General features: G+C 41.5%; 1 protein-coding gene across 1 annotated transcript in view; it reads left to right on the top strand.

Annotated features, from left to right (window-relative positions):
* The window catches only part of dvl1a (dishevelled segment polarity protein 1a), a 32,104-nt gene that overhangs the window by 7,867 nt on the left and 11,256 nt on the right, over positions 1-12,981 (top strand). The window contains exons 2-5 of the mRNA XM_007553475.2: positions 597-666; positions 4,720-4,841; positions 7,539-7,657; positions 12,430-12,568. Of these exons, the coding sequence (XP_007553537.1) occupies positions 597-666; positions 4,720-4,841; positions 7,539-7,657; positions 12,430-12,568 (450 nt within the window). The remainder of the gene's footprint in view (positions 1-596; positions 667-4,719; positions 4,842-7,538; positions 7,658-12,429; positions 12,569-12,981) is intronic.

Below are 12,981 nucleotides of genomic sequence, written 5' to 3'. Positions count from 1 at the left end.
TAGCAACCAATCTCAGCTTGATTTTTTTTTTTTTTTTTTACAGATTATCCATCTCATACTGCCACAACAGTTTCAACAAATGTGTAAAACATATAATTTTTTAAAGTTAAATTACTGCAGCTTTAACTAGTAATGGAGTGAAATATCCTTTTTCCAACCGTTTCAAAAGCTTTGTGAGTGGTTTGGGTTCATCTTGTTGACTACATTTATCCAAATCTTAGCGGCGTCTGTGTGTATCTTGAGCTGTCCAGCCCTTGAAGCTCATTGTGAACCATGAAAAGCTTCGCAGGTTATCATTTCTGATTTATGTCTTTTCAAACATGATATATCAACTCACCTCGATGTGCTCGGTGCAACCAGGCGAACAAACTTGATGTCCAAGTGTTACTGATACGGACTCAAAGTGGCACCAGTGCTGCTCTTTACAGCTCACCGTGACTTAAAGCTGTCAGAGCCATTTTGAAAAATGTGACTGTCAAAGTGTGAATGTGGCTCTCTGCTTGCCAGCACCGTGTGAAAGTGGAGCGCTTCCTGGTTATCTCCAGGTGATTCCGTCTCTCTGCCTCCTGTGGCTTATGTGTCGTCCCTCTCCACAGGGTTGTCAAAGAGGAGATTTCCGACGACAACGCCAAGCTGCCGTGCTTCAACGGGCGGGTGGTGTCCTGGGTAAGTGAGACGGGCGGTGCGACCTCGCGCTCCCTTTCTGCCTCGGCTGCATGCGAAACGCAGATCATTCAGTTGTAGAAATGTTGCACCTCCTTAGAGACTTTTAAAAATTTGGCCTCGCCACTCAGCCGAAGCGTAGAGGTGTAAGTGGCGCCATTAGATATGAACACCCTCCTCTTCTGCATTGAATACTGTTACTCTAATCTTATCAGCTAATGTGCTGTTGAATTAAGTAACCCTGTAGCGTTTGTGGCGCTGGACCATAAACATGAACTAAAGCTCCCCTTTGGGAACAAGAAAAAGGTTTGTGGTATCGGTGAGAGGATTTACATCTTTATCTTTGTTTTGCCTCACAGGACGCGATATTTCAGTTAAAGCTTTTAATATTGATCTAAAGCTAAAGTATACGACGTATAATTTAGTTTGACAGGTCACTTATCCAATCAGCTTCATGGATCTTTTGTGTTGCTGCTCCGTTTTATTTTATTTGGTTACTTTCCTTTATTGATCTCTGCGGGAAAAGTCATTGTTCTGCTAGCCTGCCTCCATGGGAGGTCAGAGGTCAAAATTAACCACACTGTGTTGGCTGTGCACTTGTTAGAGACTGCCATACTCAATAAGAGTTAATTAGCATAGGCGGTCACTGACAGCAGGACCTAAGATATTGACAAACGCCTGAATCTGTGCAGCTTTACGACACAGCTTTACTTGTCTTTATTTATGACGGGGGACAATGCTAAAATTAAAACAAAGTAATTGCTGCTCAGCACATCGGCTCTCTAGCCAGTAGCTAATATGCAGATCGGTCCCTGATTGGTCATCAAAAGCCATGAAGTTAAATCAAGATCAAACAAATACAAATACAAATAAAAAACATACAAATAAAACTAAGTGTTTCAAAAATACCCATAGGCGTTGAGATTCTATGGTAACTTTAACACATTTAACATAAAAAAAAACACCAGATATGTGTTTCTTCTGAGATGGCTGTAGTAATGATCGCTACAGTTTGTTTGTTGTTTTCTTTTTGAATCTTTATGTTCTAAATTTAAAATCTCCGCCTAGATATTTTTCGCTTATTTTAATTGTACGCAGTTCTTTAAATATATTTGCCCATTTATCCATAACAACCGGAACTTTCAACATCCAGCAAGTTATTTTCGCCCCTCAGATTAATTTCACTTCCTCCTTCTGCGGGGGTGAAATTACCGTAATAACTCAATATTTGCTGGAAAGCGCAACATCTCCCCTTTCAGAAACCCCTGGAATTTTTCGGATTGCGCAAAGTGTGGTGGAATTACGGTACTGCCACTTTGCCTTGGTTGTCGGCGCTACGTTTAGGACTAATAAGGGTTAATAGGATTAATAATTACACATTAGGAAGATGTAGAGTAAACGGCCATTAAATCTGGTAGTTTTTAGTTTCTTATTGAGCGGAAATTAATACAGTATTACAAGATGATACTTATTAATTAGCTGACTTATTTGCGTAATTAGCTAGTTAGCATACAGTGAGTTTCTTTACAAATATTTCGCCTAACTGTAATTTTAAAACAGTGATATCTTCAAAAAGTAATTTGTGGCACTTCTTTAGTTTCCACACCGTTTCTGGTAAGTGAGAGAAAAGTGGTGGAGCCTTTTTCTGCCGCTGACCGGCGGCACGTAGCAACAGCTCGGGGAGGGGCGGCGCCTCGTTACTTTGTGAAAAAATAAAAAATAAAAATAGAGATGCTTTTGCAGTAATCTTATTAAAAATACTTTACAGTTTAAGAGCCCAAATGAAGGCTCATTCTGGTAACATGTCATTTTAATGTTTTTCAAAACGTTTCTCATTGCAAAGAGAAATATTTCTGAGATTGTTATTGACCTTTTAAAAAATAGCTTAAAGGTTTCAGCATTCATTATTATTATTATTATTATTATTATTATTATTATTATTATTATTATTATTGGATAACTAGTGTGTGAAGTGTCTTCAATAGTTCACTCAAAATTTAACAGATATTGATAACTCTTAGCTATAATTTCTCATATCTCCTTTATGTCATTTAAATTATACTTAAAGCAGAACTTCTGCTGCTAAACCATAAGTATTTTTCTTAATACAAAGTTTCTTGTCTTCTGCGTATTATTTGGTTGGTTTTATCTGATACACTACATTTATGTACTGTATTTTCTCTTTTTCTGAGCTGTAGTGTAATCATTTTTGTTGCTTCTATTGTCCCATTTTTGGAGACAGTTCTTTAAAACTTTACCCAGAGGAACTGCAGAACAGCGTCTATAAAGTATTTTGCAGGGTTTTTGCTTGCAAATACAGAATTTACTTGTACTGCAAGCAGAGACATACTAATTTGACTGAAATGTGAATATCCGATTTGACTCAAGCAAAGCGTACCATTACATTAGGATCCGAATCGTGTACACTAATTTGCAAACAGTGGAGCAAAATAATTAATAATTACAGCCAGATTGTCATCAAATGTAGTAAAAAAAGATAGTTGATCTTTCTTAGGAAACAGTTGCAGTTTTATTCTGAACCAATGTCAGTTGCAGTTCAGTTTTAGTTCTGCAAGTACGAAATGTTTTGCTGAGCCCACGTATAGAAGGCTGTTTGTCCCTCAGACGTTTGCTGCAGGTGCTGCTTGTGGCCTTGTTTCACGGTGATTTAAAGAGGAGGAAAACTCACTGAATGCATGAAGGTATTTGCAGCATGAAATAGGAGAAGGTCTCTGATTTGTCTGAAGGCATGCAAGTTTTCCAAATCTGCTTAACATCTCGAGATGCTTCTCAACCTTTAGAGAGTTTAAAAGAGAAAATTGACATTTTTTATTGTTATATGAAACATGACTTTTCAAGCTGATGCTGATGCAGACTCTAAATCTAGAAAGAAGTTTTGATCGTACTAAATTGTTAACAACTAAATACAAAGCTGTTTTATCACCATACATCTGGAAACCTGCACTGGTGTTTGATTTGGCAAATTAGGAGTTTGTTACCTAAAATGAAGAGAACCAAGATGTGAACTTTTAATTTTCCAAAATAAAAACAAGCAGCTCTTAAACATGCTTTCCATTTAGCCCACATTTCTTTATTAATTTTTTTTTTATTAGTCTGATGTTAAATGTTGTGGGGTTTTTTTTATGAATATTTGGTGAATCAATCTGTTCCATTAAGAACCCGTGATAAATTGTGTAAGATTTCTTGTGACCCATTTCATCAGTGATCACATGTGATTCTCATGTGAATCTGACTCCAAAAATGTTTTTATGTTTGTCAGATTTTCAGTTCATTACAGAAAATCATTGGAAGTCAATTTTTATTCATCCACCTGATTTAAAGAAATGTCTAATTTCACATGTTGTAGAAATGTTGTACTGCATTCAAATAGAGCAAAGTACATTATTGCTATTCTGGTTGTGTTCTCTGGGAAAAGTTGCAGATGAAATCTGCAATTACTAAGACCAAACAGAACACGGCAGGAAGTGATAATGCTGCAGATTTTTTGAAAATTTGAATTCTTAAAAGTGGATGAAGACTTTTCCACTGCCTTTGTGAGAATGTACTTTCACCAAAACGACTTTTTGCATTAAAATAATGACAATCTTTTCTGTCACAGAGCAAAGGGACACAGAGGGAATAACCTTAAGTCTGCTAGATGTGATATTTGATAAACCTTGTTTTTGTTTTGTTTCTTTTTGTCTGTTTTTTGAAAAAAAAAGAAAGAAAACAAAAGCAATATAATGTAATTATGTTATTGTAATATAACATACTATCTCATAAAAATAAATCTTATAAAAAAAAGAGTAATCATTGTCCCTGCAGCTGCTAATCTGTGCATGCTCTCTGCTACAACCTTCACTACTCTGGTTCAGATGAAAGGATGGCATCATTGTCTTGTGAAAGCATTTTGAGACCATAGTTTTAAAGCATTTTCCTGTTTTCACTGCTAACCACTGCAGTTATCATCATTTTTTCCTAATAGATATTACCTCTGACTGCCCTTTCTGCAAATCAGAAATAACTCTGATCATTTTCCCTCCTGCTCCCTCTCAGCTGGTCCTGGCAGAGAGCGCTCACTCTGATGGAGGGTCTCAGTGCACGGAGAGCCACCCAGAGCTTCCCCCTCCCCTCGAAAGAACGGGGGGCATCGGAGACTCGCGACCCCCCTCATTCCAGTAAGTAGGCTGTCTGTCGCATGTCATGCATGCATGCAGACAGGCGTGTTGGCAGATGTTTCCATGCGCCGCCCGGGCCGTTTCTCCTGCAGCCGGTCCATATGTGCTAATTAAAAGTCATCATCATCGCCGTCGTCGACTCGTATGGGAAGTGTAGGTGGCTGCTCACGCTGAGGTGTGATTATATAGCATGAAGAAGTGTCCTGGAGTGTTGGAGACTGGCACGGGTGTGAGAATCTCTCCCACCCACGCAGCCATGAAGCGGCGAGTCGCTCCAGCCATCTATGTAAACATGATGCGCTCGCCGTCAGGGCTGCTGATGCTTGAAATAGCCTCTGCAGCGTAAACATCTTCAGGCAAATACTTGCTCTCAGTGAGACCCATTGTGTTCAGTCACTCAGCATTCATCCGTTGCACGGCTAATAAAGACGCGCAGACCCCCAAAAACACATCAAAGGTCAGAAATGGAGCCGGGCCGCGGCCGCCTCGGGATAGACCTTAACTTAAACCTGGCTGATTATAAAACATCACACCGGTCACCAAGTGGCTGTTAAAATTAGCTGGCGGGGCAGCAGAGGCCGTCATAACGCTGCAGCAATAAGACTGAGGGTCTATATTGAGAACATGCAATCTGTCATGTCTCAGTCTGTCTCTTTATCCGCTGTTTGACATCTCAGCTCGCTTTTGCCCTCTATGGACCGCTCCCCCAGCCTGGCTGTCAGCCTGGCTGATGATTTTATTGTTCCCAGCCAGATTTCACTGCTGCCACCTTGTGGCAGTATTGGTAACGCAGCCCTTCCTCGCAGTGCCTCATTTCCCTCCACCCCTCTTCCTCCTGCGCTCGCTCTTTCTCTTTCTCTTTCTCTCTTTACCGGCAGGCCTTTCCCTCAAAGCAGCGTTACCTTTGCTTATCCAGCCGTTTCTACCTTTCTTGAATATTATTACCACTCCATTTCTTCTTTGTCTTTTATTCATGCATTTCGCGTGTTTGTCCGCATGAATAGCTTTATTTGAAAAATAGGTGTTTGGAGCTGAGAAAGGGACACACAACCGATGTGGCTGTGCTTGCTAATCCGGATTAAAGCACGCATCTCTATTTCCCAAGAGAGGGGCAGCGACGACTGGGGGAGAACGAAAGGGGGCGTATATTGAAAGAGGGGCAGCATTTGTTCACCGCTGTATCTGAGATAATCTCCCCCCGGATCAGCGGCCATCGACACCTCTCGCTGCCGCCTAATCTGCGCCGCTGTTCGTATTTGCATGTGTGCGCTGACCTGCGCCAGGTGCACCCATTAGCTCTTTGCAGCAGAAGCGTGCGAGCACGCCCCATTGAGCTCTTCATCCCGCTGAGTGAACACGGCAGACGCAGAGTCCTGTCTGCTCTGTTATGTTTAATTTGCATGGATTATCCACACACACCGCTGCTGAGCTATGAGAGGTGATTGTTTTTAAACAAGGCTGGGTGATGTTTGAGAAGGAGAGATGTCATTTGAGGTTGTTTTCACACCTGATAGTCCGGTAGACTCGGTTCAATTGGGGAGCAAAATTGTAACATTTGTTACATTTTCCGCTTTCACACTGAGGTGGGTCAAACTAGCCTGTTCTCTACCTCGCCTGTTGGTGGCGCTCCAACTTAAATCACATAAGGAAATGACAGGAAAATCTCCAAAGAAGACGCAAGCGCAAATTTCTTCTTCACAAAATGTAAAGAAAATGGAGTGGCGTCAGATTTTAGTGATCTCTTTTGTCTTTGGTAAAAGACCAAGAGCCGTTTCTCCTATTAGCATTAGACGCTCGCGTTTGTTTTGATTGCATTTACCCAGAATGCACTGTGCTCTAGTTCCGGCTTTTGGAATAGTTTCCGACCTATATGTATATATATATCGCACCAGAGTTCACTTCAATCAAACCCAGACCTATTTTTTGGTCCACATCAGTTTGATTTTGCATTCACACCTCCTCAAACGAACCGGACTTTCTAGATAAACAAACTGGAGTTTGATTAAAGTAAACTGATGCACACATTCTACCTGCGATTGTTCATGCAGGTGTTTCTCACCTGCCTAAGTGTGTGTGACAGATAGTTGAGTTCTCACCAGCTTCAGGTTTCCAAGGAGCCCAGTGACGGTTTGAGTCCCTTAACCCCCGGTGCCTGAGGCCGCCATGTTTCCAGCCCACCGACTGAATAACAATCCGCACTCCTCCCAGACCTGAAGTACACAGGCCGGCCCGTTGCTTTGCCCACACCTGATCTACCACTTCTCACTTTTTACATGATCTGTCACTCTTCCCCATCCGTCTCTCCCCAAATCACGCTCCAGGCACCATCTGGGCTTTTCAATAGGTCTCATTAATACCAGCATTGTCTGGAACGGCTCCCTCTAAGGCTATCTGGTCATTAATGACACTTAGTGCGAAACACATCACATACCGCAGAACAATGCATCTGCTACTTTGGCCCCAGAGGGAGTGAATTTGAAACAGAGTGGCGATACGAGCAGCATATTCCCCTGCGGCCGAATGGCACAGGAACTGATATTGTAGCAGCCAGAAGGATGCAGTAGCTGGAGGTTTTGTTTAGGAGTGGCTGGTCGACTGGAGAGTTACTTCAAAACGCTCCGTGTGGCAGCGTTGTTTGAAAAAAAAAAACAAAAAAAAACAAAAACCGAAGTATCCCGGTGTGTGTGTGTGTTGCAGTGCCAACGCAGTGAGCAGCCGCGACGGCCTGGACACAGAGACGGGGACGGAGTCTCTGCTGAGCCACCGCAGGGAGCGAGAGAGAGAGCGCGCACGCAGGAGAGCGAGAGAGACCGAGCGTGAGTATCATCAGACAGACGAAGATCAATGTGGAATAAACGGCTCATTTTCTCGACATTTTTTTGGTGTCATTACATTTCAGTATTCCCTGAAATCCAAACTCAGTCTGGTCTGCAAACGTAGTTTGTTGATGGAGAAGTACTTTTTTTTTTTTTTTTTTTTTTTTTTTTTTTTTAATCTTTTAGGGCTTTTTAATTTTTTGTTTTTACAGAAATACAGCTCAGCCCAAATAAGAAACAAAAAAAGACAAAAACTTTGAAACTGCAGGCCTGTCTTCATTTCATACTTTTCCTTATGTTCTGTATCTGCAATGATTTACTGATCCTTTTCCTGTATTTCAATAAAAATGTAAATTTTAGTTTATTACTGAGTGGAAGCAGGAGTACCTGGAGAAAAACCCACACATGCACAGAGAGAACATGCAGGAAGACGCTGTGCTGGGATTTGAACCCAGGACCCTTTTGCTGAAAGGCTGTGGTCAGTAGTAAAGGTTAAAAATGGCTTCACTGCAATTAGTTTCAGTAAATTTGATTAAACCAAATCAAAACAAATGAAAGAAATTTCATATTTTACATGGGAACCATCTGGTTTCCACTTTACAGCAGCCAGCTGTACAGGGTATCTGCCACATAAAATGGTGATTGTGGTCATAATGTGAAAAAAGTGACCAAGTTCAAGACACAGCGTATCTCTGCAGAAGCCCCTCGGGTTCTAGCTGTACGACTCGTTCTATAGCCGCTTCACATTCTCAGTGGGAAGAAAATAAGAAGTGAATTAGTTCACAGTGGGTTTAAGTTTCTGGGATTTGCTGTCTTGCCCAATAATCATCTGCTTTCCACGTCTCAGGACTCTGATTTCCTCCTGCCAGTCACACTCCAGTCTGAACGATGGTTAGATCTGGTCATAAGTTTGCTTTTTATGAAATATTGGGGGGGGGGGATCTGCAGGAGTTGCTTCTGAAATACAAACCACTCTGACATGATCAGTCTGGAAATGATGTACTTGACTACAGAGAGGATTTAGGTGAAACATGAGTCACAGATTGAGCTGCTTGCTCTCTGCTCTTGCTGTTTACAGCTGAACTGGATTTCGCTCTCCCTCTGTGCGTCTCCCCCGTCCTCCTCGCATTGAGCCAGGCTCCGAACATCCTGCGCCGCTGGCTCATTAACCCAATACTCATTAATTTATGTGGTGCAATTAGGATGACAGATCAGCATCAGTTTGGGGTTGTAGGAAGGGCTCTCAGATGCTGGAACCACATTAAACCATATTATTAATGCAACTGCATGAATTAAGCCTCGTAAAAGTGATTACACTGCTTGAACTTTTCCATATTTTGCTGCGTTTTAGCCACAAAGTTGAGTGTTTATTTTATATGATAGAGCAGAACAGAGAAGAAGAAACTGCATTTCAGTCAACTTTACTCTAATACCCCCTGAGTAAAATCAAATGCATTCAGAAGCCTCCTAATTTATAGAGTTAATCTGTATGTATTTTATTCTCTGTATAACCCATCTGTTCTCTCCCAGCCTCAGAGATTTGTCAGAAAATATTAATGAACAAACGGCTTCAGATGGATCAAGGGTTAAAGATGTGGAGACGTTTAAAACAGGAACAAGTCATACAACAACTCTTTTATCCAAAAATAGATCGGCACAGAAGGAGCTGGCCACTTAGCTGACAGAGAAGGAGCCTGAAGTCTGGAGAAGCTCAGGTTTGAGATTTAAGTTGACAAGATAATTATTATTGCTGAATTCTCCAAATCTGGAAGAGAAAAAACACTCAGAAAATATGTGGAATAAAATGCTCTGGTCAGATGAGACCAAAATGTATCTTTTTGTGCCTCACTGTAAACACACCATCTGCAGTGAAACACAGTGATGGCAGCATTATGCTGTGGGAATGCTTCTCTGCAGCAGGAGAAAGTGAAACTGATCAGAATTGATGGGAAGATGATGGAGCTAAAAAATACACAACAACTGAGCAATGCTTCTTCTCTCTCCTTCTCTAATATACCGACCATTTCCTTTGGTTCTAGTGTCTGCAGTTTTTGTGAAATGTTTGTAATAAGCGGGAAGCTAGGTATCATTTACATAGTAGAAATAAGTAATAAAAAGAATCCCAACAGTATGCATACAGCCAGAGGTACAATAAAATAGTTTAGCTCTAAGCACATTCATCTGTTAGAATGTCCGATCAAAAATCTGTTTAAAATTTTAAGTTATTCTGCTTTTTATTTGGCTATTTTTAAACAAGGATGGGCAAAAATGTCCATCTATAGATGTGTAAAAATAAAACTTACAGATGCACCAAATACAAACTCGGGAGGTGACATCGATATAAATACATGCCACATTTTTCAGATTTTTTCCCAGCTGTACCAGTATGTGCTATTTTCTGCTGGTCTGCCCCATAAAGTCCCAGTGGAGCTTCAGCTCGTGTAAATTCCCCTGCAGGACTCTCTCTCTCTCTCTCTCTCTCTCTCTCTCTGCATTCCCAGAGATTTATCTTCTAATACTCTGCTGGATTTTGTTGGGATCTTGATTTGGCAACAGATTCCTTCTCACTGCTGTTACAAGCAAACCGAACATCTGCTGTTTTGGCTTTGTTTTCGGGTGAGATGTAACCCAGACAAACAAACTGGGCATCTTCCTGCATCCTCCACTCCAATTTCTGGTTACAACATCCTACGCGACTCTTCAGCGAAACCCAGTCCCTCTTCCCCTTATTGCCTGCGTGTTTGTTAGAGCTAATTAAATGAAACCACCAGAGGGAGCCAAGATGGCCCCTGAGGGTTCACCAGCAGCTCATAAATCTGGCAAGCAGGGCCTGGTGAAGTGTAATTCTGTTTGGCTGAGTGTGGAGAGCTGGACATATGAAGCAGGAAGTGGCAGCGGCGCCCCACCTTGCTGCCTCGCTGCCGGCAGCATCATGATGAGCAGCAGGAATTTCCCTGACACCTCATCCACACGCTTTAGGTGATTCCTGCTTAGTGTGAGAACGATCGCTGTTGCACCGTGATGAGCCGTTTGTCGCTCCACCAAACTCATCCCGTCACACTTGATGATTTAAAGAAAAAAATTTAAGCTGTTGGATATTTTACAGATCTCGAAGGATGTGGATTTCGCTATTTTTCAGTTGTGCATATGTATAGAAAAAGAAAATAAGAGTCTGGAAAAAAATAGTGCTTATTAATTTTAGTACACATTAACGTGGTGCCCTCCCCTCCATTTTGTTTTCCTTCCTTCCCTCCGTCATACCCATTTCTCTTGTTTTCTGGAGTCCTACTTTCTTTCCTTACTTCCTCCCTTTGTGTCCTTAACTTTTATTCCCCATTGTTCCTTCCTTCATTCTTACTTTCTTCATCCTCATATCTTTCCTTCCTAAACTAGTGAACTTTAATGTCTTGGACATAAACACAGTTGCACATAAATGTCTGGAAACATTTTTACATGAAAAATGTTAAGAAGCCAATTTTTGACCCAAATAGCGTCTTGGAATCTGGAAAAAAACAACAAATTTCAATGCATTTTTTCTAATAAAAAGAGAAAAACGTATTGAGAGTGCTCCTTTTACATTAATTGTAATGATGTTCCCTGCTGTCTGGATTGAGGTCAAAGAAAATACAGCTAAGCCAAAGCACTTTTGCTAGTATTAAAGTATTAACAGAGAGCAGAAAGGAAAAGCAGCCTCTGAAATCAAACCGCTGTCTTTTCGTTTTAAAGGAGTCTTGCATTTCTTTTAACGATATAAGTCGTATGTAATTATTTAAACTTAAATAAAGTTGTTTTTACCTGGCTGCAGGTCGCCTATAATCCCAAAACCAGTGTTGTTTGTTGGAATCCTGTCGTCTGATTGGTCGGGTGCAGATTAGTGTGAGGGTCTACTGTATAGCTGCATGCCATATGAGGAGTGAGCGAGGGAGGGAGGGAGGGAGGAGGAAATACTTTCTCTTCACTCTTTACTCACTTTGTCACTTTGGGATGGACTTTCAGCTGAGGTGAGGTGACGTTAAACAACGATTCAGGATTCATTTACTGGAAATGTTTTGTCAAAATATAGCATTGTAATGATTATTTAGTTACAATTCTTCACTTCCTATCGGTGTGTTATGAATTATGTGATATCTATAATTAATTTATTAACAGGTTAGTTGAGTTGACTGTCTTTGAGGTAAAATGCTCACTTGATTTCGAGGATTTCTGCTTATTCTCCTTACTGTCTCTGTTGTAGATGAGCTGTGAGCAGCCAGCTGGTGGCTGAGGCTTAGAGAGCGGCTGGCATCACAAAGACGCACATTTTCAGTCTGGCTCCGTGAACCTGCACACTTGTTTTTCTTTTCTTTTTTTTTGCTCTGTTGTCATATTGAGGGGGAAGAAATATGCCTGGGTGAGAATCCCGACCCGTTCATGTGCAGTAGCTCAGCTTTCGTCAGGGCCATGGAAACCCCGGCGTGGCTGGAATGTTTTACTCGCTCCAGGCGAAAACACGGGCGGCCACGCCTTTTTCGCCTCTTGACACCTTTCCGCCAAGTCCGCTGTTACCCCGAGACAGCGCCGCCTCAAAGGCAATGTACGTACGGACCAGGGCGAGAATTTCTCCAAACTTTAGGAGCTGCACTTCCAGTTTCCACTCTTAAAAACCTCTGCTGTGTATGTTTATGTTGCTCCCTGACTCCTGTTTTTCCCTCTCATTCTGATCCAAGCCTGCGATGAGCAACATGACCTCAGACTCTGACTCACAGCGCTTCTTCTGCTCTCTTTCTCTGCAGTCCCTCGCATCAACGGTCACTCTAAATCCGAGCGCACCGCCAGGGACTCGGCCATGGGTTACGACAGCGCCTCGGTAATGAGCAGCGAGCTGGACTCCAGCTCATTTGTTGACAGCGAGGAGGATGAGGATGCCAGCAGGTAATGCGCCTCCTCACATCATAAGAGATAACGATGCACACAAGTCGTGGTGGTTCACATCTGTTAAAATGGTCAAAATCTCAGATATCAAACAAATGTTACTATCAGATAAAGAAACACTTAATAAATATATATTTTTTTTTATTTAATGTATCAAGGGGAAAAGAAGCTAACCAAACTGACCTGGTCCAGTTTGAAAAATAATTGTTTCCTAAAACTAATAAGTCGTTTTATTGTAATAATTGTTTTTGCAATATTCAGAGTTGGAGGAGTTTTCCATTCTTCTTTGCAGATTTTTTAAAATTCAGGTGCAGTGAAGAGTTTTAGATCTAGATTTAAGTCTAGACTTTGAATAGGCCACTCTAGGCGAGTTTGGTCATGTGACAGAGATAGCGATGCAGCACAGGATTGTG

The sequence above is a fragment of the Poecilia formosa genome, unplaced genomic scaffold, assembly GCF_000485575.1.
Source record: "Poecilia formosa unplaced genomic scaffold, Poecilia_formosa-5.1.2 Scaffold57, whole genome shotgun sequence".
Classification (NCBI taxonomy): domain Eukaryota; kingdom Metazoa; phylum Chordata; class Actinopteri; order Cyprinodontiformes; family Poeciliidae; genus Poecilia; species Poecilia formosa.
The sequence above is the reverse complement of the archived record's forward strand: the minus strand, read 5'-3'. Positions and strand labels throughout refer to the sequence as shown.